The sequence below is a fragment of the Podarcis cretensis genome (genome assembly GCF_951804945.1).
Source record: "Podarcis cretensis genome assembly, chromosome: 5".
NCBI lineage: Eukaryota > Metazoa > Chordata > Lepidosauria > Squamata > Lacertidae > Podarcis > Podarcis cretensis.
Genome location: NC_137174.1, coordinates 47,013,623 through 47,039,217, shown reverse-complemented (window position 1 = coordinate 47,039,217; position 25,595 = coordinate 47,013,623). Strand labels below are relative to the sequence as shown.

Below are 25,595 nucleotides of genomic sequence, written 5' to 3'. Positions count from 1 at the left end.
AGTCTCTTATTTATTAATAATTTCCTGTGTATCCTGGCAATATGGGTTTCTTGCAAACATATTATGTCTAATTGTTCTTTCTTCAAAATGTGAAAAACCTGTCTTCTTTTCCGAGGAAGGTTCAAACCATTACAGTTCCAACTAAGGAGTTGCAGAGACATTTTGTATTTAGGTAGCTGTTCCTCCAACTGCTCCAAGCTTCTGCTCTTCCTCCGATGGTGGTAGTGAAAGTCCAAATGACAAATTTGCTATATCGGGTGGTTCCCTCTCCTCCACGGTTCCTTTCTGCAGATCCTCCAGATACTTCTCTAGAAATAGTTCTTTGTCCTGAATTGTTTTTATTTTAATCTTCCTTCCATTGAAGTTAAAGGACAATCCTTGTGGAAATTCCCATCTGAATGGTATAGTGTTTTTCTTCAGCAGGTCTACTAAACTCTTGTAATATGTTCTCACCTCTAAAATGTATTTAGGAATGTCCTTAAAAATCTGTATCTGACAATTTTGGATCACCAATGCCTTTTGATAATGCAAATTCAATATTCTATCTCTTTCTTCTTTTGATCTCAATGTAATTAGGCAGTCCCTTGGTTTTTTGTCCTGCCTTCTACCCAGTCGAAAGGCTGATATTATCTCAAGTTCCTCATCTTCCTCCCATTCCTCCTGCCAAAAAGTTATGATGTTCTCTGTGAGAAATTTCACAAGGTTGTCCCCTTCCCCTTCAGGCACCAATCTAAATTTTAAATTCTTCTCTTTACGTTGAAGTTCCAGTAAGGAGAGGGCTGCATCATGCTCATTCACTTTTTTAATAATAGGCCCAAATTTTTCCCTTGTCTCTTCAGCCGTTATTTTTGCACTTTCTGCAATCTTTCGTGTTTCTGAACTTTCCTGAATTAATCTATTTATAGAATCTGTGTTCGATGCAACACTAGCCGTATTCACATCCAACCTTGTTGTCAACTCTGTTAATTTTTTAGAATTCTCTGTCGAAAGTTTTGTCAATGCTTCCAGGGATTGATTTATTTTAAGTAGAGCCTGAGTCATAGGATCCATAGAAGCTGGTGTTTTTTCCTGCACAGCTGCAGTTCCTGATATAGAGGCCCTTTTCTTGTGAGATTGTTTTGCTTTCTGCCTTGTTACTATCTCTTCTGTAGGGGCACTCATATCCTCAAGGTCGTTTTCACAGAGTTGATTCCCAAGTGGAAAATCCCACTGTTACTTTTTCAAGTGCAACAGTTTCAGATAGAGCCCTCTAGAGGGAGCATTCAATTGTATCCAAATGGCAGAGATAGAAGAAAACAAAGAAGCAAGGGAGTATAACAGTAGCCAAAAGTTTCCAATGTCCAAATTGTAATGTCTCTATTTTTCTATGTGGCCAAAATGCAGCAAAGTACATCTAAGGTCCGATAACTTTTTTGCAAACAAGTCCCCACTTCTCAAAGTTTGACAGTCCACGTCCCGGTGTCTTGTTTGGGCAGCCCGACCCCAGGGGATTTGGCAATGGAAGGTCTTAATTTTCCATTAATTTTCCAGCAGATTAACAACGTTCCAATCCCTTCCCCCCTTCTCCTGCCAATCTGGGGGGAGGTTTTAAGTCCGATGTCAGTTTGACAGCTTAAAAAAATTAGAAAGGTTCCCTTTAAGTGCAGCTTGATTTTCGTTGCTTTATTCCTTCTGCAGTTCCGGGGAGGCAGACTTCCTTAATTTTTGCCTTTCCCGTTTTCAGCCAATTTTTTTTTTTTTTAAAGTCCCGTTACTTTTCCAATCTTACTCACGGGTGTTGTGGTCAAATTCCAATTGCAGGAAGGAATCGGCGCTCTCCGCTCATGGCGACGCGGCTTCACTCCGCTAGCTGGGTGACGACTCTCAGCACCGCGCTTACCCCGATGCCGCTCAGAAGCCTTTAAAAAGGCTCCCTCACAGTACCGGGGGGCGCAAAGGGTGCCCACCGAATCTCCTTTGTTCACAGGCTCCGCGCCTGTGATTTTAGGGGTCCCCCGCTTGCCGTAGCGGGTAAGACCCGAACTAACGGAGCAGTCCTGCCTCGGAGCTCGAGGCTCGGACCGCCATTAAGCGCTGGCGCCGACCGGAAGTCGATTCCTTATGTCTTTCACACTGTTTCCCACAGTTAAGTCTGTCAATTCTGTCAAAGGTCTGGTTACACTCTGGAATGAGAAGATGTCCTTTGCAACAGATCACTTCCAGGTATCATCACCAAAACTCTGCAATTGGTGCAACTCCCTGGTGTATTAAATTGCTTAGGACAATGAAATACTTGAGTCAACAGCTCAAGCATCTGGAGGGTACTAGGTTGGGGAAGAATGGGCAAGAGTCTATATGGTGATAGCAGCAGACAAGGTTTTTTCTGACAGTTTTGCGCAGATGCAGTGTTGGCCAGAGGAGCTTTCTTTAATGATGGCACACTTTTCACTGTAAAGGTAATGTCATGGACTGGCAGAGGAGTGATGGGAGGCACCAGTTAGAGAACGCCCAAGGGAACCCCCAGGGGAAGAAGGCTTAGGGCCAGGGGATTGGTAGTGAGACAATGATGAGTAGTCAGAGGGAGAAAAGGGAGCAGACTGGGAGGAGCAGGTGTTAGAAGCTGAAGAGGCAACAGGGTTTAGTGAACAGGAAGAGGCTGGGGCAGAGAGCAGTCCTGATTCAGAGGCTGGAGAGGGGGCACCAGGAGACAGAGAGGAAACAGGCTGCTGCAGAATCCAGGGAGTATCCCCCTCTTGACGCAGCCAGCTCCCCTCTCCCCTTGTCTCCCAGAACATGCAGAGAAGTGAAAAGAGCAGAGGAGAGAGATTGGTTGCATGAAGACACAGTCTCCAATTGCTTGGAAAAAAAACCCTGGAGAGGAGGGGACAGGCAGCTGTGGGAATGTGGGGACCTTCAGTCCTCACAACTGCCTCATTGGGACAAGACCTCCTGGGAAGAGTTGGTGGGATCACTAGGCCTGTATTGTTTTGATTTCTTTGAATAAAGAGTTAGCTTCACTGATACGTGTGATTTTTTTATTGCTGACCTTCACCTGACTCTGACTCCTGACAGGTAATTAGCGTAATCCTCCGAAGCCCTCTGTGAACAATTAGCAGTATGTTGTACTGTACAGATAAATTGCTCCCCCCCTCCCGCTCTTGGACATCATAGTTACTAGAGTCAGATGTGACGATGGTACCATCTGGTCAGGTTTTATGAGTACCTTTTAGTTTCTCAGCCTGAGGATGTGGATAACCTTGTTACAGGACTGGGGTACCACTTGTGTTTTTGACCCTGGTTGCATCCTGTCTAACTACAACTCAGAAATTGGTGTCAGAAATACTTTGTGCCTTCTTCAGAGAGGTTGTCATTCCTGCTGCTTTTAAACAGGCAGTAGCGACACTACTTAGGATCCTGGGGTGGCAGTCAACAAAGTTGTAGTCAGAGTAGACCTGTTGAAATTAATGGACCTATGTGAATCAAGTTCATTAATTCTAGCTGTCCTAGAATGAGTAAAATTTAGTTGACTACCACCCAGTTAAAATTATAGGCAGTATGTCAGAACTTGTAGTAACAGCTTAAGTCCAAGTGTTTCTGGATGAAACTGATTATTTAGACCCTTTGCAGTTTGGGAGCTGCCTGGATGTTGAGACTGCAAATGCCTTGGTTGCTCTGATACATGACCCGTACCAAGAAATAGACAGCAGGAGTGCAATCTTGCTGATTTCTCTTGGACCCTACAGCAGCCATTCAGGTGTAGTGCTAAGACCATCTCACTGTCAATGGAACTCCATATGGTTTATAATCCAAAAAATGCAACAATAATAAAGTATATAGCAATTCCTATTGAAACACGCATATTACCGGTAGTTTGTGATGTTTTAGTGTGGGTTTAAACTTCTGTCTCCTTGTTTTTATACTGATATTATTATTATTATTATTATTATTATTATTATTATTATCCTGCAGTTGTATATGAGAATAAATTAAACAATATGGGCTATTTTTATCATAAACTGAATGGTTTTATTTTGCTTATTGTTATTTCTGTAAGCTGTCATGAGTTTATTTCATAAAGAAAACTGAGATACACATTTTTACTGATTGTTTTTTAATCATGAGGGTTGAGTTTGTGTTTGTGTGCCATTGGTTTTGTTTCACGTTGAACAGTGAGATACATGCACGCACACACACACACACACACACACACACTTAAGTGGGATAGAAATAAATGTTAAGTTTCTGTTTAGGTCACCATCTGTTTAGTTAGCTGCATCAGGCTTAGGCTTTCCACTGGGTGCCAACCATGGGACTCAATGTTAATCTAGTTTCTCTGGTATTATCCCGTAGAGGTGAAAACATATGTGCACTTATTATGTTTTACATATGTTACTTTTTTTTATAATAATAATGACTAATTATTTTGCAGCATTTCCCAGCCTGGTAGTTGGCAAGAGACGAATAGCCCCAGCACATCTGTTCCTGACTTAAGATCCTTGACTTCTGAACCAGCTACCAACGTAGAGCAGCCTCCCCAAGAGAGCAGAAGCCTGAGAGAAGAAATCAAGAGGTAATGTGCAGCCCTTGAAGTAGAGATTTCTTTAGCCAAACTTTGTGTGTGTGTGTGTGTGTGTGTGTGTGTGTGTGTGTGTGTGTGTTGTGTTGCAAATGATGGTATGTAGCATGGAACTGTAGAGTTGGAAGTGTCATCTAGTCCAACCGCCTGCAGTGCAGGAATCTTAACAGGTGGTTCCCCATCCAATTTGAATCCATCCTGGACCCTGCTTAGCTTTGCAAATATACCAGCAGTCTGATTGCTGCGACACTAGGATGATTCTTATTTGTATTCTTATTTGAGATATTGAACGGTTTTCTGGCTGGCCAAGTGCGGAGAAATGAATTCTCCTTCTCAAGATGATAGCCAATGCTTAACAATCATATGCATTTTAATAGATGTAGATGGCAGACAATTTGACTAAAGTTTGTTAACTTTGGTTCAAATGTTAATCAGTGGGTCTGAGACGAAAGGAAATGGTGCTGGTTTCACAAGCGCCCTGGCTACCTTCTCCTCTGCCAAACTTGAATAAAAATAAAAATAAAGATGAAGTTTCCTACAAGTTTGTTTCCAAACAGATGGTTTGTATTGTGGGATTAAATTGCTATGGGCTTCCTTTTAGCAATAAGAAGAGAGGGAACTGAATATGATTGTAGTCAGTTCATGTACAGTAAATGCATTGCCAAGATTGTATGATTACAAACCTTGATAGGATTTGAACTTGTTTGTTTTGTTGTTATTTTGATTCTGTTGCATTACTTCAATAGATGGTATTACTGCTGCAGAGATTGCAGGAAAGAAAAATACTAAAGAAGAGTTTTTTCTTGTCAATAGTGAAGCTCTTTCAGTTTAATAACTAATAAACTGTTTAATGTGCTCAAAAAATAGCAACCCCATATTTCACAGTTAATACTGTGAAAAACCTATGAGCAGAGCAATCACAACTCTAACTGGGGAGCAGCAGGGCAAAACGGAGCCATCAGGGCAGAGGTTTTGGGCTTTTTTTTTTTTTAGATGGTTTGTGTGCTATGCCAAGCCCAGACTGCTGCAGAAGCGGGACCTAAATTGAGACTCTCCCTAGAAACTGAACTCTTAGGATGTAGTAGTAGTAGTAGTAGTAATAAATAATTTTTTATTTATACCCTCCTTGGCCAGAGCCGGGCTAACATCAGTAAAATTACAATAAAAACATAATAGGAATAAAAAACCCAATTTAAAATACAGGTTAAAATGCAGCCTCATTTTAAAAGTAGCCCATAGATCAAAACCATAAGGGGAGGGAAACATAAGGGTCAGATTGAGTCCAAACCAAAGGCCAGGCAGAACAGCTCTGTCTTGCTGTCAAGTCCCGCAGGGCCCTTGTCTCTTGTGACAGAGCGTTCCACCAAGTCCCCCAAGTTCCACCAAGATGTAGCAGATCCTTAGTTAGCCCCCCCCCCAATGCCTTACTTTACACAGCTGCAGTGGGAGCTTCATGGAAGAGCCTCCTATCCATGCCAACTGGCATTCGCCAGCAGCATAAATCAGGGGTTAGGACTGCAACCTTCAAAGTCTGATGTCAAATTAAAAAAAAACATATTTTAATTATTTAGCAGTCAGTTAACAGCTGAAATCTGAAATTGTTACCCTTGTTTATATATGCCACCTGGAAGAAATTTCACTGAAATAGACTCTCCCCCCCCCTCACCCTAAATCATTTTATCTAACAAAGAGTACAAATTATAACCCAAACATGCAGGACCTCAGCATTACATCACATCAATTGCCGACACAGCCATTCATTTTGGTTCCATGGAACCCTTGTCCAGATGTTTTCTGTGATCACAAAAGCCAGCTATGAATCAGGATGTGTTGAAAGATTTTCTAATCCGGAATCAAAGGGCTTTGCTTTGACTATAATTTTCCCTTTAACCAGGCTGAAATGAGACACATGCTCACGTCTGTGTCAGGTGCAAAAAAATAAATAAAGAGAACATCAGTGTTGATGCTGATTAACGGCTATGTGACTTATGAATTCGCACCCCTATTAATGGAAAGGTCATGCGGTGGAATGGAGAATATTGAGCCACGCATTCCCTGGAGGACATGTCTTCTTCCACCCCACCAATTCAAGCTGGCAGCTTGTGACAACTGCCCTATGTGTTGCCAGAATCTGCAAGAAATGCATGCATCTATCATGCCTCAATTAGCAGAAATGGAAATCGCACATTAAAAAAGTGATAGGTTGTCGTTGCTTCCAATTCGTCGAATAGCAGCAGGAGGTCAGATATCTCTGGGCTGCATGAATGATGTTGACTATGTGAAACATGCGTTAAAACTGTCCCCTGAAATGCGCTGTAGCAGACCGAAAACACCAGTGGCTTGTTCTCGGTCATGTTGTGCTTAATGTTGCTCTACATTAGCGGGAAGAGTGTGACAGCGTCATGGGGGGTTCTATTGGATTTCATTGCCAGTGTCGTTTTTCTAAAGGGAATTGATCCGTATTTCCAAGCACTTAGTGCCAATACTCTGTCCTCTACACAAATGCCTTTCTGGAGAGATTGCTGTGTATCGCTCTGGATTTCGTTCTCTCCCCTCTTCGTGATCTAATGCATACAATAGGTAGGAGAAAAGAATATGGTGATCTCAAAAGCGGTGGCAGGATTAAATGATTTGTTGAGCTTTTGTAAGTTTCACAGCCATTTAGGCCTGAAGGAATCCCTGCATTTTCTTAATATTTGTATTCTTATATGCTATTTTAGAAACCATCATTTTGTCATCACACTCTGAATAAACAAGACAGGAAAGGGACAAAAACTACACAGGGCTGGCCTGAGATATTTTGCTGCTATATTATTATTATTATTTTATTTTTATTACCCACCCTTCATCCTAAGGTCCCTGGACAGGTTGCAGCAATTTAAAATACAATATTAAAAGCAGTTCAAAACAACTTACAACCACAAAAATAGGATAAACCCTAAAAATACACATCTCAGGTAAGGGTAAAAAAGTGTGTCTTCAGCATTTGCTGAAATTGGTGTTTTGAAGTTACGAGACGCACCTCTGTGGGGAGGGGGTCCTGCAACAAGGAGCTGCCACAGAGAATGCTCTCTCTAAGCCCACCCCCACCTCCAGTCATGCCAGCTCCAGGGGGACGAGGTGCCTTCGACCCCTCAATATCTGCTGGCAGGGGGCCTGGCCCCCTCAGTGTTGACAGATTAGTAATTGCAGAATGAAAAAATATGAGGATGCAAATATAGAAAGTGCAGGGAGAGAGAGGGCACAGTCAGCACCCCCCCCCCTCTAATTGGACGTACTATAAGATCTCAGTGAGATAAAAGTTATGCCAGTAATAATCTCCTTTTGAATGAAGAGATATATTGGTATGCATTCTTTCTTGAGCCAGATTGTTACTGATGATAGTGAAATGTCTGTGTGTGTCTCTGTGTGTGTGTGTGTGTGTGTGTGTGTGTGTGTGTGTGTAGTTTCCCCCACTGGGATTTCCCAAAGGGTGAAAATATCAAATAACATTTGTACACTCTCATGAAAAGCAAATACATTACAGCCTAATGATTATTTGCCACTATAATCAAAGTTGTCTGGTAAAGATTCCGCATTTCGCAGAAAAATGTGGAAGTGCTCCCCATCCTGTCAAATGAGCAATTCAAAGTAATTGCATAGAAAGTAGATGTCTCACATTTAGAGCCATTTGTAACTAGGGCAATCTGGCATGTGAATGGGATAACCTTTTGCAAACTATTTCGTATTCTGAAGACATTTTATAGTCATATATTAAGTATAGTGGTAGTGGGGTTTTTTACATGAGACTTAGAAGCAGCAGCCCCATCCCCAAAGAGCTTTGCCTTTGTGACTCTCGCATTAGTGTGAAAGAGAGTTACATTAATGGTTTGTGTCCATAGAAGCTGTAATTTTTATTTTAAATGGGCTCTGCCAGATATGGGTCTGGGTGGGGTGTATTGACCTAAGATTCTATTATGCTATTAGTCTAGTTGGGTCAGTTTCTTTTCAGGATTATACGTACGTTTCCAACATACTACTACAGGTTTGCTTAACTCTAGAATTTCCATAGTTGTGCACTGAGGGGAGCTGTGAGAAACACATGTCTTTGTTCATGTATACACATGTGTGTGAAGCCACATTTGGTTACATGTATAAATCATGAAAGAAATGATAGGGATGCCTGTCAGAAGAGAACGTCTCATCTTATATTAAGCCCCCTCAGCTTGTCCTCTCAGAAGCAGACAATAAATTCTTGTTTTAAAAGGTGGTCTCGTAAGGACGTTAAGATCAACAAATGGAACCTGGTTCCTTTCTTCTCAGCCTCATGGTTGTCTGTTTGTGGTAACCCAGAGACAGGATTCCCCCCCCCCACTGGTGGCACCAGTGTTTTGGAACCTTGTCCTTGCTGAAATATGAGAGGCCTCATCAGTATGGGCATTCTGCTGGCTCTTGAAGACACAGCTATTTAGACAAGCATTCCCTTGCTTTGAATATCCAGCTTGAATAGTTTAAACTGCTGTTTTTGCTCTTGTCTTTTGTGAATTGTAGAAATTTGTTTTAATACCTTATTGAAATTATTTCAATTGAATTGTGTGTGTTTGTATTTTCTGTAATTGATCTATACTTGTAAACCACTTAAAAGCCAACTTGGCAATTAAGAGGTATATAGATTTAATAATGATTATCATCGTCCTGTGCACACACATGCGTACATGCACGTTTTATAAGTTTAACATTGCATGAAAACAGAAACTATGGATTTAGCCCCTTTTCCTGGATTTACGGCAGCTATAGTTGTCCACATATTGTAGCGTTTTTGAAATACTCATTTCTGGTAACAGTCTTCAAGTAATATAACACTAAAAAACAGTAATGGTGATCATGGGTCCAAAACCACATCTCTCCCCACACACTACTGAATCAAGGATTGTGGACTTGAAGAAAAGAAACTCCATGGGAAATAGACAAGGATGTTGAGCTAGTGATCTTAGCAGAAGATACTATGTCAGTGCAGTTAATATCCCCTCTTCTGGGAAACTGGCTTGTAAAGTCCACTCATTTCTTTTTGCATAGTGCAGTGCAACAGCTGTGCGGTCTCCGTTTCAGATAAATGCTGGAATTGGGAAAGCAATCTGAATGATCATATATCCTTTTGAAATACTGGGCCTCTGGTAGCCATAAAAAGGTCTCCAACAATGTTGGAACAATCCCCTTAATCCCTGGTCTTCACCAATCCAATTTAATGAAACAATAAAACATCCTTCCTCCTATGGGTAGCAAAACTCAAAATTCAGCCAGGCGATCTTACTAGCAACAAAGGAATCTTTTGCAGATTGTCACTTAAATGCACTTTCATTCACATTTTTATTTCTTGTTTGCACAATTTCTTGTTTATTTCATGTTTTTATTTCTTGTTTGCACAATGATTATCCCAAAGACTTCACTCGAAAAATCACATTGATTCCCCGCCCCTTTTACCATGTCAAGGGAATAATCAAAGGTTAAAGAGAACGGAAAGGTACAAAAGGATGCCTTGAATAATTAGGGCTCCTGTTTCTATTCTCAGCTCCATATCAGTAATGAAATGACATTCTTTCTAGGTATTCAATAGCAGAAGGCTGGATAGTTTTTGTGTGCGGAGGCATCTTGTTTTGTTAATGACCCTGATTAATTAGCAAGGTTTAAAATACCATTAAGCAGTAGTGGTGCTGAATAGGGCAACAGCACTGGTCAATAATTTCTTGTACAGTGTGTAGTATCTCTTAGTGCCACTCTTAACATTTTTAACAGTGTTCTTTGTTTTTATCATGGAGAAATGAAGCTCTTTGAGTGACCTAGTGAGCAGAGGGTAGGGCTGGTGGAGGAAGGGATACCATCTATGCCATTTGAGCTCTTTGACGGAAGGTTTGGATAAAAGAATGTGATATTTATATTCTTTGAAACTGTACAGAATTCATTCCGAGGCATTGCATATGCTGAATTCAGGGTATGATCCATCCACATCAGCCATTTGTCAGATCTGAACGTTTGCAAAAAAAAACCAAAAAAACACCAACCCATCGGTTTAAAATACTTTTTAAACTGTTTACAAAAGAAGCATTTTCATTTGATAGACTGCATGTTGAATGCGCCCCACTCCACTGAAACAAGAACTCTGTAAGGAGTTGGCATGAAGATTCTCTCAAACTAGACACAGGAAACGTAATCTTTTACCAACTCCAAAGCTCTGTGTGGCAAAAGTATTTGGGGGAAGAAAACTGAAACAGTCAATGGATTGTTGACAAGGGGGAATTATTAACGGGACAGTTTATCCCAGGTTTGGGTTCTATGGCAGTGAAAGAAATTCTAAGTTCAGTATATAGTGGTAGCTCGGGTTACAGACGCTTCAGGTTACAGACTCCGCTAACCCAGAAATAGTACCTCGGGTTAAGAACTTTGCTTCAGGATGAGAACAGAAATCATGCTCTGGCGGTGCGGCAGCAGCAGAAGGCCCCATTAGCTAAAGTGGTACCTCAGGTTAAGAACAGTTTCAGGAACGGACCTCCAGAACGAATTAAGTTCTTAACCCAAGGTACCACTGTAGTTCGAAAAACCCTGTAATGCCCCCCATATGTGCATCTCTACCTTTTCAAAAACCAGCTTGCCAAACAAATCTTACCTCCCTTGCAAGCACTCTCTTCTTCCTGGGCTCTGGAAGGCTCTTGCATGGGCTTTGGAGTCTCTCGTGAGATCTCACAGAACCATCTGAGATCTTGCAAGAGCCTCCCAAAGTCCATGCGAGAGGTCTCTGCCTTGTATGCATTCAATTTGTGTGATTGCGGCTAGCCAGCTACCATCTAAACTGTGGCCATGCAAGTTAAATGTGTGCCACAGGGCTTTCCAATTGCGCAACACCCTGCCCACCCTGGGCCACTCCACCTCCCTCAAATGGGGGGGGGGGGTATGAGAAAACCCACAGAATTGGTGAGGAGCACAGAGATCATTTTTAATGACCCCTCTTTTTAAGGGGAGTATTCATGAAACAGTCTGCAATAACTGAGTGAATACAAATATAATGTAAAATAATAACATTCATTAAGGAACAATTTTACAAGAGTCATCTACCTGCAATTAAAACAGCAGTGCTTAAAAAAATAACATCCCTTTTCTTTCTCATTTGTAACTAATAAAATGTCTCCATTGGAAGATTGAAATCACTAGGTATGTCCGGAAGGCATGATTTTCACATGTCTTGTTTACTTTGCTGTGACTTGGGGACATAAGTCTAAACTGGTGCATTACTACACATGATTTTTTTAAAAACCCAAAAACTAGAACTAAACATCTCTCACTAGAGTTGGATTCAGTTAGAGGTCTCTTGTGACAGATAGCAGGTGCTTCTCCCCAAATGGTTGAAGGTTGTGTTGTGGCGGTATCATTCTCTGTGTGTTCTTGCTGATGCTGCTAGAATCCTCCCTTTTTTGCAGCTTTTTGATCTGAGTAACAATGGAACAAAATAATTTAGAGTTGGTACAATAGAAACATAGGCTATATCAGTCTTCCACAGCCTGCTACCCTCCAGATGTTGTTGGATTACAGCTGTTATCTACCCCAACCAACATGGCCACTGATCCATGTCCACAATTTCTAGAGGGTACCAGATTGGTAAAGGCTGATCTATTTTGTATCACTAGGAACTATTGCTTTTCTGCATCCATGGCCATCTATTTTAATAGATGTTGTGTACATCTATTGATCTCTGATATGGTAGCCTGTGGAGAGGGGGAGAAGTTTGCAGGGCTTATCTGCACACCACATTCTGCAGTCATCACTAGCAGACTACTTTTTAAAATACTTTTTAAAAATAAAACCACATTGCATATTTCGGTTGGGACAGTTCTGTGTTTAAACCTACAGATATGCCACTGACACATATAATTTGGCTCTGAGGGGGATGTGACAGCAGCCTTCAGATATTTAAAAAGTTGCTACAAAGAAGGTAGGGATTTGGGGGGGGGGTGTTCTTTGACACAAAGAGGCAAAATGTTTAAACTCTGGGATGGTAGTTTATTTTAAATATTAACAGTGTCCCTCTGGTGTTGTTGTTAGTCATTGATAAAGGTTGAACAACAAGTTACAATGAAGCAAGTATTGGGAGAATGTGGTGGGATCACTGGGAATGAGAGTGTGACTTTGTCGATCATAACATTTGTGCAATGTATCCTAGTTTGACAGGTGTGAGCATGCCTATTGTTTCTTAGTATTGAGCAATGCACCCAGTGAAAATAAGCTCATTTGTCAGGTTTGAAGGGATGTGCAAAACGACGTTTGGGAGAAGCACAAAGTAGAGGGTCAAAGGCTGCAGCAAACAAGACAAGCACCAATATTGGTGGTATAACTGTTGAGTCTATAAAACGAATGTTTTGAGCTCACTTTTATTCCTTAATGGCCAGGCATGATCCAGCAGAACAAATTTAGACCTGTGGGCATCTGTTTTGGCAGCTCTCTTGCACTTTGTGGTAACTCCAGTGTTGAAAAATGTTTCTCAGGTTAAGGACCTGCCTTGGAGCGGTGGCAATCTTCTAGGGGACTCTGTCAGCAAGTGACATGACCTATTAGATTTCTTTCCACGTGGCAATTTCATGGATTTGTGTTTTAAGTCCTGAAGGGTACCATTGTAATAGTTAGATTTCCTGCATCAAGCTGGCTGTAGACTTTCATCCTTGTAACTGAACACAGTTTTCTGGAAATAATGTATGATTTCTTTATGGTTTTCAACTGGTAGCCAAACCTAGCTGGACAATAGAATATTATGAATAGTATTTGCCGTATTGTTCATTGCAAGCTTTGGCAGCTTCCCCACTTCCATTTGTTTTACCATAAATGCATATGAACAACCCTGAACTATCCCTGTCAGATTTCTGTATCTGATGTTTGTTAGCTCTTTGGTGGTACTGGGTATAGAGCTGGCCTCCTCTCTAATCAGGATGAGGAGGAAGAGACTATGAGCAAATATTTTTTCTGCTGCATGATAACCAGATTCTGTTTCTCTTCTTTCAGCTCTCTCTCTCCTTTTGCTAATGTGTGTTACACAAGAACTAGACCTAGCTCTAAAGAACTGTTCCAGTAGACCATTTACTAATGACAGCATGACACATATGTGTTTTCAGTTAGAATGTGTGTTGCTTGTGAATTAAGCACAAGAACAAAAGGAACAAACAAAACCCTCATCGCCATCAATAGGCATAGAAGGTTTAAGGGCAAATAAATGGTACTGGTAGCGCTTTGTTGAAAATGGGCGTGAAAAAGGAAGACTGTAGAATATGTTTTTCTTCATGCCAATGTTTATGTTGCTGTTTTCAGTTAGGAACAATATGCAATAATACAATGCAGTGGCCCTGTTTTGCCTTCTGCTCTAGCGGTGTATGCTAGAAAGCTATAGTTTTGTTTTGTTTTTTGATGTGTGGAATTTATGTTGTATGGGACTATAACTGCATCCTTTTCTGCTATATCCAAGCACGTTGGGGTTGAAAAGTAAAATTCTCTCAGGGCCTTTTGAACCTCTTGTTATAGGGAAATTATGTATGTCTGAGAGTAGGATTGTTCCCCCGCAGAATAAAACCAGTGTGGTTTATTTGGGTGTGTTTTTGTAACAGATTTGATGAAACTAGCCAGAAAATACAAGCTCTTTGCTTTTATTCATGTAGTCTTAAATGGGAGACTTTTGTTATGTGCTGGACCCTAGGTTCTACTGCTGGGGTCTACTAGTGGACACGGGTGGTGCTGTGGTCTAAACCACTGAGCCTCTTGGGCTTGCCAATCGGAAGGTTAGCAGTTCAAATCCCCATGATGGAGTGAGCTCCTGTTGCTCTGTCCCAGCTCCAGTCAACCTAGCAGTTCGAAAGCATACCAGTGTGAGTAGATAAATACGTACCACTGTGGAAGGAATGGAAGGCCAGCTCCCTTAGCCTGAAAGCAAGATGAGCGCTGCAACCCCATAGTCACCTTTTCCCCTGGACTTAACCATCCAGGGGTCATTTACCTTTACCTTTACAGAATACAACTTGGGTTACACTATTGTACCTTCTCATCTTTTCTAATAATTGTTTTTTTGCACATGATAAGGTTTATCCATACTTCCTATTTCATTAATCCCTATGCACTTGTAAGTTCTTCTGACACTGAAATAAGCACCAACTGGTTATTCAGTATTGCAATTTATCTGTAACAAGCAGGATGAGACAACCTCTGATAGTGGAATTTTCTAAAGGCCCATTTTGAGCATATGGACCTAAAGGTAGAGCAGAAACAATAACTTTTTATTCGTACATAAGAATATAAGCTGTCAACCCATTTAAAAATGGGGGGGGGGGCAAACCATTAAAATCTTAGAATTATCTTAGAAAATACTGAACAAGTGACCAACACTGAATCAAATTAATTCTTCAAAAATCTTTGGTGAAACAGATATATTTTCAGCAGGCAATGGAATATTGAGATTGTAGGTACCTGTCTGTTTTCAGTAGGAATAAAGTTCCAAATCATTCACCTAGAAACCAAACTACCTGGGACAGTCAAGAGGACTTCTCCAGATACTCACAGTGTTCTGGCTGGTGTATAAAGGAGAAATGTGGTCCTTCAGCTAACCTGGTCCCTGGTCATTTAGGGCTTTATGCGCTAAGAGTAATATGTTGAACCTAGGTCAGTAACGTACTGGCAGCCAGTGCATAGCTTTCAGCATGTGGTATAATATGCTGATGTGCAGCTATTCCAGTCAAAAGTCAGGCTGCAGCATTCTGCACTAGCTGCAATTTATGAACCAGTCTCAAGGGTAGCTTCACTTAGACTTGTAATAGTGCAGTCTAGAGGTTACCAAGGACTGCAGCTCTGTGGCCAAGCTATTCCTGTTGAGGAAAGGCTGTAATTGGCATAGCAGCTGAAGTTGTGGGAAAGCATTGTTAGCCCCTGAGAACACTTAGGGGTCCAGCGACAGTGATGGATCTAAGAGTACTTCCAAGCTACGTACCTATTCCTCCAGGGAGAGTGCAGCCCCATCAGGAACAGAGAACCTGCCACTTTCCTGAACTTGGGCACTGTTCACCCACAGGGCTTTGGTCTTCTGTTTATTGACCCTCACCCAGCCCATCACTTACTCCAGACACTGCTCTAGAACTTGTTTGGTCTCAGGTGTTCTCCGATTCAGATGCTGCATAGAAGTAAAACTGAGCGACTGAAGCAGGAAGTCCAAAAGATAGATTGCTGACCCACTTCAGACTTGTTGGTAGTGGTTTCCTGACCATAGTTTAAAACTGTAGTTGAAGTTTCCTTAACTATGATTTGGCATGGTGTCTGGACTGAGACAGCTTCTCAAGTTGTACTTCTAAACCTAGAAAGGTTTGGGGATTTATTTCAGTGTGCCTCACCCTTTTTTTCTCTCTCTAGCAAATTTGCTGCACCTATGCTGTGTTTGTATCTGTGCTTTGTCACCGGAGTTGTCAATTAACCAGCATTGCCTCTGATATTTTTTCTACTCTGCAATATATGAACATTTGTGTGTGTGTGTGTGTGTGTGTGTGTGTGTGAGAGAGAGAGAGAGAGAGAGAGAGAGAGAAGAACCTGATTTTTATTTTTATTTGGCCAGACATAGTAGCATGAAATGTGCAGTGGTATCTTCTATTGTCAAACTCAACAAGAGAGAGAGAAGCATGGAAACAATAATCAAACGGTCATGGTCTCTGTGAAATTAGGCTGCTCTCTTAAAAGATTCAGCTCTCATAGCCTTCTGACTATCCAGCTACTGCACTCACTAGATTAATTCATCAGTGAATCTTCTTACTCAGTATCTCCCCCCCTCTGCAGCCCCAGTTCCTTGTCACCCTGTCATCTCGCCTTTAAGCAAGATTAAATATAATAATATCTCTGTACCAATCTGCTCCCCTCTATACTCACACATTGCCTTGTTTACTTTGGCTCTTCATGTTCTCCCTACTTTCCTGGTGGAAGATTCCATTCCTGAAAGAGGGATGAGCTCTTTTGTTTGAAAATGCGGGGAGGGAAACAAGGCTTTAAACAATCCTACATATGAATCTCCTCCATTGTTTACTGTTCCGAAATATATGCGGGTGCTTGCTGTCAAAACAGAGAGGCACATGCAGGACGTGGCATGCAAACAGATTTGCATTTCAAATCAGCTGAGTCAACACAATGCAATGGTCCTGCCTGAGAGTCCTTAGGGATCCACAGTAGCTGACAATGTGTGCTTTAAAGGGAGGGTCTTAATTTTTCTTTTTCTCTTCCCCCCCATCTCTCTCAAGCCATTTGGAATAGCCATAGACCTCGTTTTTTTCCCTAAAAGACACTTGCCCAGTATCTAGCCTCAACGTTGCTGGTTGCATCACACAATAGCCGGCACATTTATTTATTCTCAATCGATTTTCTTTTGAGCGAAGAGGAAGAAAAATAGAAGCGGGGGACGGGGGGGGGGAGTTGGGGGGTGTCAGGAAAGGAACCTGGCAACAGTTCAGAGAAGAGAAGCTGCCGTTTAAAGTGTGTCGGCTGCTGCTGCCCCTGATGCAAGCAGCTGTTTTCATCTGCACTGCAGCATTGCAGCCTCTACGGTCCGATCTCCCTGGGCTTTTTGCTGGTGGAATTAAGGAGGAAGCTGGCCCGGCTTGCTGCTAGCTCCAGCACAAGGGCACGCTGAGGATGGGAGGGTCTCAGTCTCTGCAGCAGGCACAGACAAGTAGCCTGATTCGGGAGCCATCCGAGGCCATGTAAGTATGGAATTGCTTTCCACCTTTCCTTCCTCCAGTACAGCAGCAGGGACTGAAACGTTAGCGAGTAGCTATAGGGATCTGTTTAAAGAGGCTGCCTTACGTTGACAGTCTTTGTGTAATTCTCTGCATTCTGGCTGATTCAAGACACAGCTCAGATTTCATCGGGTTTCAATGCTGATTTTTTTTTTTTAAATTAATTTTTAAAAATGCTTGGGTAGCATGTAGGAATTTTGGTAGGAGGAATGCATCTTGAGTCCTTTTATATTGTTCAGTGCAGTTGCTGTGTGTACCCATTTGTTTGCTTCTTATACATTCTGCAGACATAATCAATCAAGCCCATCACCATTTTCAGTGAAAAATGCCTCTATTTAAAATGCACAGCATGTAGGTTGATTTCACTGTGTTTCCAGGGCTTTCCTTCCCTCCACCCTGAGCTTTCTCCCCATTCACATCCCATGTGTCTAGATCATTGGTGGATGATTTTTTTTTTAACACCTTACAATTTCTGATTTTCCTTCAAAATGATATATTCAACTTTCTCAGCAAGGGTAAAATAGAGAGTTTTGTTCATGAATATAAAAGCAGGCTTGTACTTCCTAGAATTTAAATTGATTTGTCATCTTTAGTTTGGATGGGCACACACACACACGTATGGATTTATCAGTTCATTTCGCCAAGTATCTGTTTTCCAACGCTTGAAATCTAATCAAATATACCAGACTCTGGTTTTTAATTGAACTTCTTAGAAGGGCCTTTTTTTGTTTCAGGTGTATAGGCCTGGATTACTCAGTATGTCCTGCAATTAGTGCATCTTCAATATGCATTGTTTTGGGGCGATGTCTTAATCCATGTCACCTGGTGTCAAAGATGAGCTCAATCAATTCATTCTAAGTGAAACACCTACTTTATTGCATTTTTTTTATTTAAAAAACCTGACTCCTTTCTTTTTCACTGTACTCGGGAAGAATCTTTAGAGTTGGGAGTACTGGTAGATACTGTTTGTGCAGTTGTATCCTAAAGGCAAGATGATAACAGCCTGACTGGAGTACTGTAGCTGTTCAGCAAGGTCTGTGTAACTTTAAATGTGCCAAATTACTACTGCTACTTTTTTTGAAATCCTTTCCTTTAGCATAAGCCTATTCTGAGCAGTGTAAAGAATCAGAATGAAGGTCAACATTTTTTCATCTTCATCCTTAATTTTAGCAGTTGTGTTGGGAACTCATTGAGAAGTATTTATCAAAGGGCTTCCTGCACAGTGAAAGGCTCACATACTTATTTGACGCCTTCTGCCAGCAGAAGCCATATTGAATGAATAAGGCCTTCAGCACCAGAACAATATGAGGGCAGCAGTCAAAACACCACTGTTTTTATTAATGTTTGTGTAGAGCCTTCAGTGCACAACACCTTACCGCTATTTATAATAAGTAATTGGCTTCTTGTATATCTGAAAATAATGACAAGCGCTGGGAATTTTAAAGCAGCCTCATTTTTACTGTTTACATCTCTTAACAAATCATAATTATATTGTGATGCTAAAGCATGATGCTTAACATGAGGGAAAGAAAGTTTTCTCTTCACCTTTGAATCTATTTAGGCCCTCTTACAAAAGCTGAAGTCTTGATTTTAGACTAAAATACACCTCTGTGTCAGGGGTGGCTAACCTATGGTCCTTCAGATGTTGGATTACAACTCTGAACAAGCTGCAGCTGCATAGTCAATGGTCAGGGATGATGGGAGTTGTAGTCCAACATCTGATTTATGTAGTATAGAAAAATACATTTGTTCTTAAAAACACTCTTAACCTGTGGTCTATGGATGGGCTTCAGCTGTTATCAAATTCTCAAAGGATTCTATGACCCCCAAAAAGGTTGAGAACCACTGATCTAAAGGCTTTCCTGAGTCATCCTGGGCTGGAGTATTTTATCTTAGCCATTTAGATAAATCACAATATGCATGACACAAGAGCTGCCTTATTCAACCACCCTATGAAAGCTTGTGCACAGGAAACTCTGATACATCAAGTTGTCTCATTCTTGCTACTCCCGAGGTCCTGGTTGTGATGCAGATTCCTGTGCCTTTTTCATTCATGCACATGACGTTTTCTCCTGTCTCCCAGAATGCTGCATAACTGACAAGTGTTGTTGTGGCAATTGCCCTATGAAAAACAAACTTCACCCTAGGGTAAGTGTCCACTGCCAAGAGTTATCCAAGAGTAAAGTTTCATTTCTGACCACTTCTGCATCACCAAAAAAAAAGGACAAAAGAAGGTAGACACTTATATAAAGGTTGCATATGCTAATAAATTCAGTTTATAAATAATCCTATAATTTTATTAGAAATAGAGCACATCTCACCATAGTGGGGAAGACTGTGACCTCTGTGCCTGTTCAGTCTGCTCTCCAGGTGTTAATTGTTGATGGGGAAGCAAAATGGCCTCTGCCTGCCTTTCTCATGACTCTGGATCTTTAAGTTAGAATTGGACCAAGCAGATGACTCCTTTAAATGGACAACTGTTCATATACAGACTCCTGATGTTGTTGTTGTTGTTTATACTCCACCCTTTTGGCTGGGTTTCCCCAGCCACTCTGGGTGGCTTAAAGCATGTACAGTGGTACCTCAGTTTAAGAACTTAATTCGTTCTGGAGCTCTGTTCTTAACCTGAAACAGTTCTTAACCTGAAGCACCACTTTAGCTAATGGGGCCTCCTGCTGCTGCCATGCCACCAGAGCACAATTTCTGTTCTCATCCTGAAGCAAAGTTCTTAACCCGAGGTAATATTTCTGGGTTAGCGGAGTCTATAACCTTGAAGCATATGTAACCCGAGGTACCACTGTATATAAGATCAGATTTCTCCAGGAAGACTGAGAATAAAGCCTCTTTTATTTATGGGAAATGGAATCATAGAATTGCAGAGTTGTAAGGGACCATGCGGGTCATCTAGTCCAATCCCCAGCAATGCAGGAATCTTTTGCCCCCCATGTGGGGCCTGAGTCCCATGATCTGCCCACTGAGCTATCTCAGCTCAGACCTTGGTGGGTTGTCGTTTGGCCCAATGGCAAAAGAAGCCCCATCTCTGATGTCCATGTTCTCTTTGGCCAACCAGAAAATTACCAAGAGGGCTCATTCCACTTCCATTACATTTCATTACAAAATTCCTGGCCGGTTCAGACCATTGTGTAAAAGAGCTGAATTCCTCCTGGATGCTTATTCAAAGACAAATGCCAGAATGTGCTTGTTTATGCTTAAAGGTAGAGGTCCAAAATCTCATAAGCTCCAGGTGGCACTGTTGAGCTACATCGTGATAAAGGGGTTGTTCATGTAATCCTTCTTCCAAAGTCAGATTTATACAATTACTTCAATGCCATAACTGTTATTGTTGGTGTGTAAGGAAGTCACTACGTGCCATAGGACTCAGGTACATTTTGGCTAAGCTTCAGTTACTATTTTCAGCATCCATGTATGAGGATTCTGCATTTTCATAATAAGACTCTCCCTGTCATTCACTTTACTACTGGAGTACAGGGGTTAACTTTTAATCCATTAATGGGTTAAATTCATAAGAGAAGTAAACAATAATAATTTGTTAGAAAAGCGAACTTCTGTTATACAGGGTCTACTGGGTTATGATCTTGGAACTCAAGATAAGGGAAGTCTTGGGAACCATGACAATAGGGCACATCTTTTTGATTGTTAAGCTTCTCTCTGATTTTTAAAATGATTTTTTTTAAATCTAAAATTGGAAGTCTGCCCTCCTGTGGGTAGTTTTAAGCTTCTGTAACAGCTTGACAAGGCTCCTAGTGGTAAATACAATGAGGTTTAGTTCGAGCGCAGTTAGGATCAAAGAAACCCCTTGCCTGGGCTTTCATGTATTCTAGTAAAAAAAACCCAGCAGCCATTGCTGCATTTGCTAATTGTTTTGTTACTCCAGACTAGTGGAGAGGCATCTGTAAATGAATTGAAAATTGTTTCTTTGCAGAAACAAACCCCGCCTCCAAAAGTCTAAAGATCATTGAGTACATCACTTGCTGGCTGTGGTTACATTTACTATGTTTATGTGAGAAATTGAATTTGGATAATTTTTTTGGGGGGGGGGGCAAAACTTGCCACTTTCTGTGGCCAACAGAAGAAGGGGGAAATACACAAATGCAACCTGCTCTTGTGAGTGTTTTTTTTTTATTATTATTATTATTATTATTATTATTATCTCCTACTCCAGCACTACTGCATCCCATTCTTCTGCCCCTTGGGGCAGACACTTCACAGTTAAGCACTTAATATGCAGAAGGCATCTACATCTCTTGTTTTTCTTTAATATGCAGGGTGTTTGTGTGCAATTGATATTGGAATCAGAGGAGACGAAATTTGTCTCTTTCCCTCCCCAGTCCTGATTCCCATAAATTTCCCACTCCCCATTCCTTAGGCACAGCGAAATGGCCCATTTATTTCAGTGGAGTATAAGCACAACCTAAGTCTGGAATGTTTGATGGCAGGCTTAGATGGTTGCCTAATAACTACGTGTGGTTACAAATATATCTAAAACTAAGATTGCAGCTTGTTTCTGGAACAGATATGTCAGTGGCAAGAGAGTCTGGGCAAGGTAAATTAAGATAGCAGAGGTGGAACTAGGCATCCCGTTCGTTATCCCATGGACAGCTGTCCATCTTAATTCAGTGCTCTTGCCTGTAATGCTGCAAGTGTTTTGGGTATGGGGAAAAGTAAAGTCAGAGTTGTCAGTAAAAGATGCCTTTCTTAGCTCTTACAAAGGAGTACAAATTAGTCAATATACTTTAGCACTGTATATTTCATTCTGCTGTGAAAGGTTCGAACTTTTTCTCTTTCAAATTCCTCTTGTTTTGGGAACAGGCTGAGAAGCAGAAGGCCTAAGAGGTACATTAGGTTAAAACTCGAAAAAGCAGATCCTGAGAGAGATCTGATTCATTGTTGCAGTTCATTTAACAGAATGCTGCTGTGACTCAAGGGCCCTTAAATATTATTTTTGTAAAGATATGGAGAACGAGTGGTTAAGTATCCTCCTGGTGAGTATTTTCTTGTTCTGGACACTGATGTATATTCTAAATATAGCTTGGTTTATTTCCTCCCATCTCTTAAGAGACTTCTGCAGATGTGCTGCATATTTTAGAGAGAGATGGCTTTTCAGTGGTCCATTGTTGCAGCTGTTGTCACGCTGCCATCAAGATGAATGTCTGTTGATGAAATTGTGTCTGCGGCTTTAATGACAAAGACACATCCGGCAATTGAGATAATTAGGAGTCCCATATTGTAGGCTGATCAATTGTTCTTGTTACAGGTCTTTAGTCAATGTAATATACAGAAGTTTGACATGGGTTTGTGTGAACCATTTTTATTATTATTTTAAAAAGCTATAAAACTTTAGTTCAGCTAGACTAGACCAAGGAAACCATGGTTGAGGTAGTCCCACTGCTAGGGAACTACCAGATCTTATTAATATAGCTAAATGTGCATTCATAAACACAAACGCCTCTCTGGAGATAGGAGTATGTTACAGTCATATCTCTTGTTGTGTTTGCTTCATGTTGCGGCTTTTCGGGTTGCGAATGCAGCAAACCCGGAAGTGTATAGTTCCATGTTTCACCATGCACGCATGCACAGAAGCGTTCTGCGCAGAAGTGCTCTATCGCGCTCTGCGCTTGCGCAAAAGCGCCACTCTAGTTGTGTACTTTTCAGGGTGCGTATGGCACCCTGGGACGGATCGTGTCCGCAACTAGAGGTACCACTGTATATATTAAGACAGCATACCAATAAAACCATCCATGCCACCAGGTGTTTGCTACTATTTCCCCCCCACACTGAAGTGATTTAAATATAGGAAACTCGCCAAACTTGGAACAGCCCTATCAAATTGTAATCTGGAATTTTTTTAAGAAATCACATGTATACTGTTGCAGCTTTACAAACACAGGAAATATGAAAAATGCCGTGAGGAGATTTGCATGGCAGCTCTGTTGCGTTGCTTATGCTGCAGTGCTCAGAATAATTTCCCAAACAGACTTTTGAAATATGGATCTAAATAGCGCCTGAATTTTTGTCAACAAATAACACCACACAGGAGCAGCAGAAAGTAGTGGTTCACCAAGTGCACATGCCATATTAAAAACAAAGTTAAAAACAAAGTATGGTTCGATGTGAATGAGCTGAAAAGTTATCCCTCTGGTCCTTCATCGCTTTTGCATTGCTGGCAAACAAGCCAGAGTCTGGCTTCTTTTGTTGTCCAGAAATAGACTCATGGTTTATTTCCAAATAAACCACAAGCCACAAGCCTCGGTTACTAGTTGTGGTTTGCGTGAAGAAGGAGCCAGGTTTGGATGATACAACAATCCAGAATCTGCCTTTATTCCTGGTGGTGCAAGAGTGTGGAAAGAACAGGGCAAGAACTTTTCAGCAGCATGCTGGGTGTTCACATTAAACTGTAGTTTATTTTTTAACTAGGGTTTAACGTGACATGTGAATTGGGCCAGGACTATATCATGATTTAGCATTATCTGTGTGAGTCTCAGGCTTGCACACTGCCACTCACCTGTCCTCCTCTGGTGTAGCCACAAGGGAGAGCCAGCACATGAGCCTGAGGTTTGTGCATTTAATGCTGAACTATGGCTTAGTGTTTTGTGCGAATGGCCCACTTATGTGTTGAGTATTTCAGCTCAATGGCTTTTAAACAGGGCTCAGTTTGTTTAATAAGAGCAGTGCAACATGGAATCCAAATAGCATCCTGTCTCTCAAAAGCAAGCATGGCATGAAATCCTAGAAAAACTGAAACGTAGGGTTGTATCTAATTGTGTTCCTCCACCCATGGAAACCTCTTCAATCCAGCGGATCCTTCTTTGTCTGCAGTTGGGGAAGATTTTTTGCCACCCCCTCCCCTGCACCATCCAATCTGTTCTAGAGGCTACAGACCCTGAAACAGCATGGAAGGTGACAAGAAAAGTTGAGATTTCAAAGTCACTCCTTCGCTTCCTGAAGCATTCAGCTGCAATCAAGATGCTTTCTAGAGCTGAGGGGCGCAGGCATATTTTAAAAACATACCTACATTTCAGTTTTCTGCCTTTCCTACTTTAGGTTATTAATGATTTTCCTGACTGTTGAAAAACAATTCTGTTGACTTCTGGTTTGTATATACTCTTTCATCTGCATTAGTAAGTAGCTTACATGATAGGGTGTAACTCACATTGCTATGCGTTAAAGTTGTGTCACACCTTTCCATGTCAAATCCTCATTGCCAATAATAAAAAGCAACAGAAATATGTATATATATTAAAAGTAACCAGTTACTACAACAGTAAACATAAATAAGCAATAGCAGGGTAAAAATATGTCTATTAATTGGTTAAGAGCAAGTAAAAAGTGGCCAGTTAAAAAGAAGAGTTTGAATTTGATATCCTGCTTTATCACTACCCTAAGGAGTCTCAAAGCGGCTAACAATCTGCTTTCCCTTCCTCCCCCACCACAAACACTCTGTGAGGTGAGTGGGGCTGAGAGACTTCAAAGAAGTGTGACTGGCCCAAGGTCACCCAGCAGCTGCATGTGGAGGAGCGGAGACGCGAACCCAGTTCACCAGATTACGAGTCTACCGCTCTTAACCACTACACCACACTGGCTCTGGGTATATGGGGCTCAAGGGGCTTCAGCCCCCTCAATATTTTGAAGCAGAGGGGGCCAGCCCCCCAATACTGAGGGATCCAACATTCCCCACCACTGCCAGGCACCCTTCCAAAAGTCAAAGACACTTCTTTCTTCTGCAGGCTACAATTACAGATACAGGAGCTCTTTCAGAGTTTGGACTTGCAAGCGTACTATTTATCAAACTGGCTATGGAGAGAAATGTACTGTTGCATTGTAGCTGATGTACTGGGGGGGGGGAGTACTACTAAAAATTGCTTCTGAGGCACATTAACATGGCCTTGAGTTCACCAGTTTAAACCCCCAATATCATTTATGGATGGGGAAGCATCAGTTTAATTGCAGAATTTGATTGTTGTTTTTTTCTGGGTAGCTGTGATATCTCCACGTCTCGCAAGCATATTTATGCTGAAATTATATAGAAAGCCTTCTCTGGAGACCAGCGCCTGTGTTGCTTTGTTGAGCGCAAGGAAGCCAGTGCTATTTCTAATATAATTGCATTGCAGTAAAATAGGCCTCTCCTTCCTATCTCAGTAAAACTTGATTTATTTGAGGAGAGCCCCCTTTCCCCTCAGAATGGAAAACTGCAAGCCCTGCACATTTTGCTTTCTAGTATAAGCTGTTAAATAGTCACCTGATATGCTACT

General features: G+C 41.3%; 1 protein-coding gene across 12 annotated transcripts in view; it reads left to right on the top strand.

The window, feature by feature from the left end:
• The window catches only part of TACC2 (transforming acidic coiled-coil containing protein 2), a 166,486-nt gene that overhangs the window by 79,456 nt on the left and 61,435 nt on the right, over positions 1–25,595 (top strand). For 10 of the 12 annotated variants that reach the window (XM_079976612.1, XM_079976607.1, XM_079976613.1 and 7 more), the window contains one exon: positions 4,409–4,549. In XM_079976612.1, the coding sequence (XP_079832738.1) occupies positions 4,409–4,549 (141 nt within the window). Of the gene's footprint in view, positions 1–4,408; positions 4,550–17,053; positions 17,290–25,595 lie in introns of those variants that run through there. The other 2 variants (XM_079976609.1, XM_079976611.1) reach the window with 2 other exon arrangements.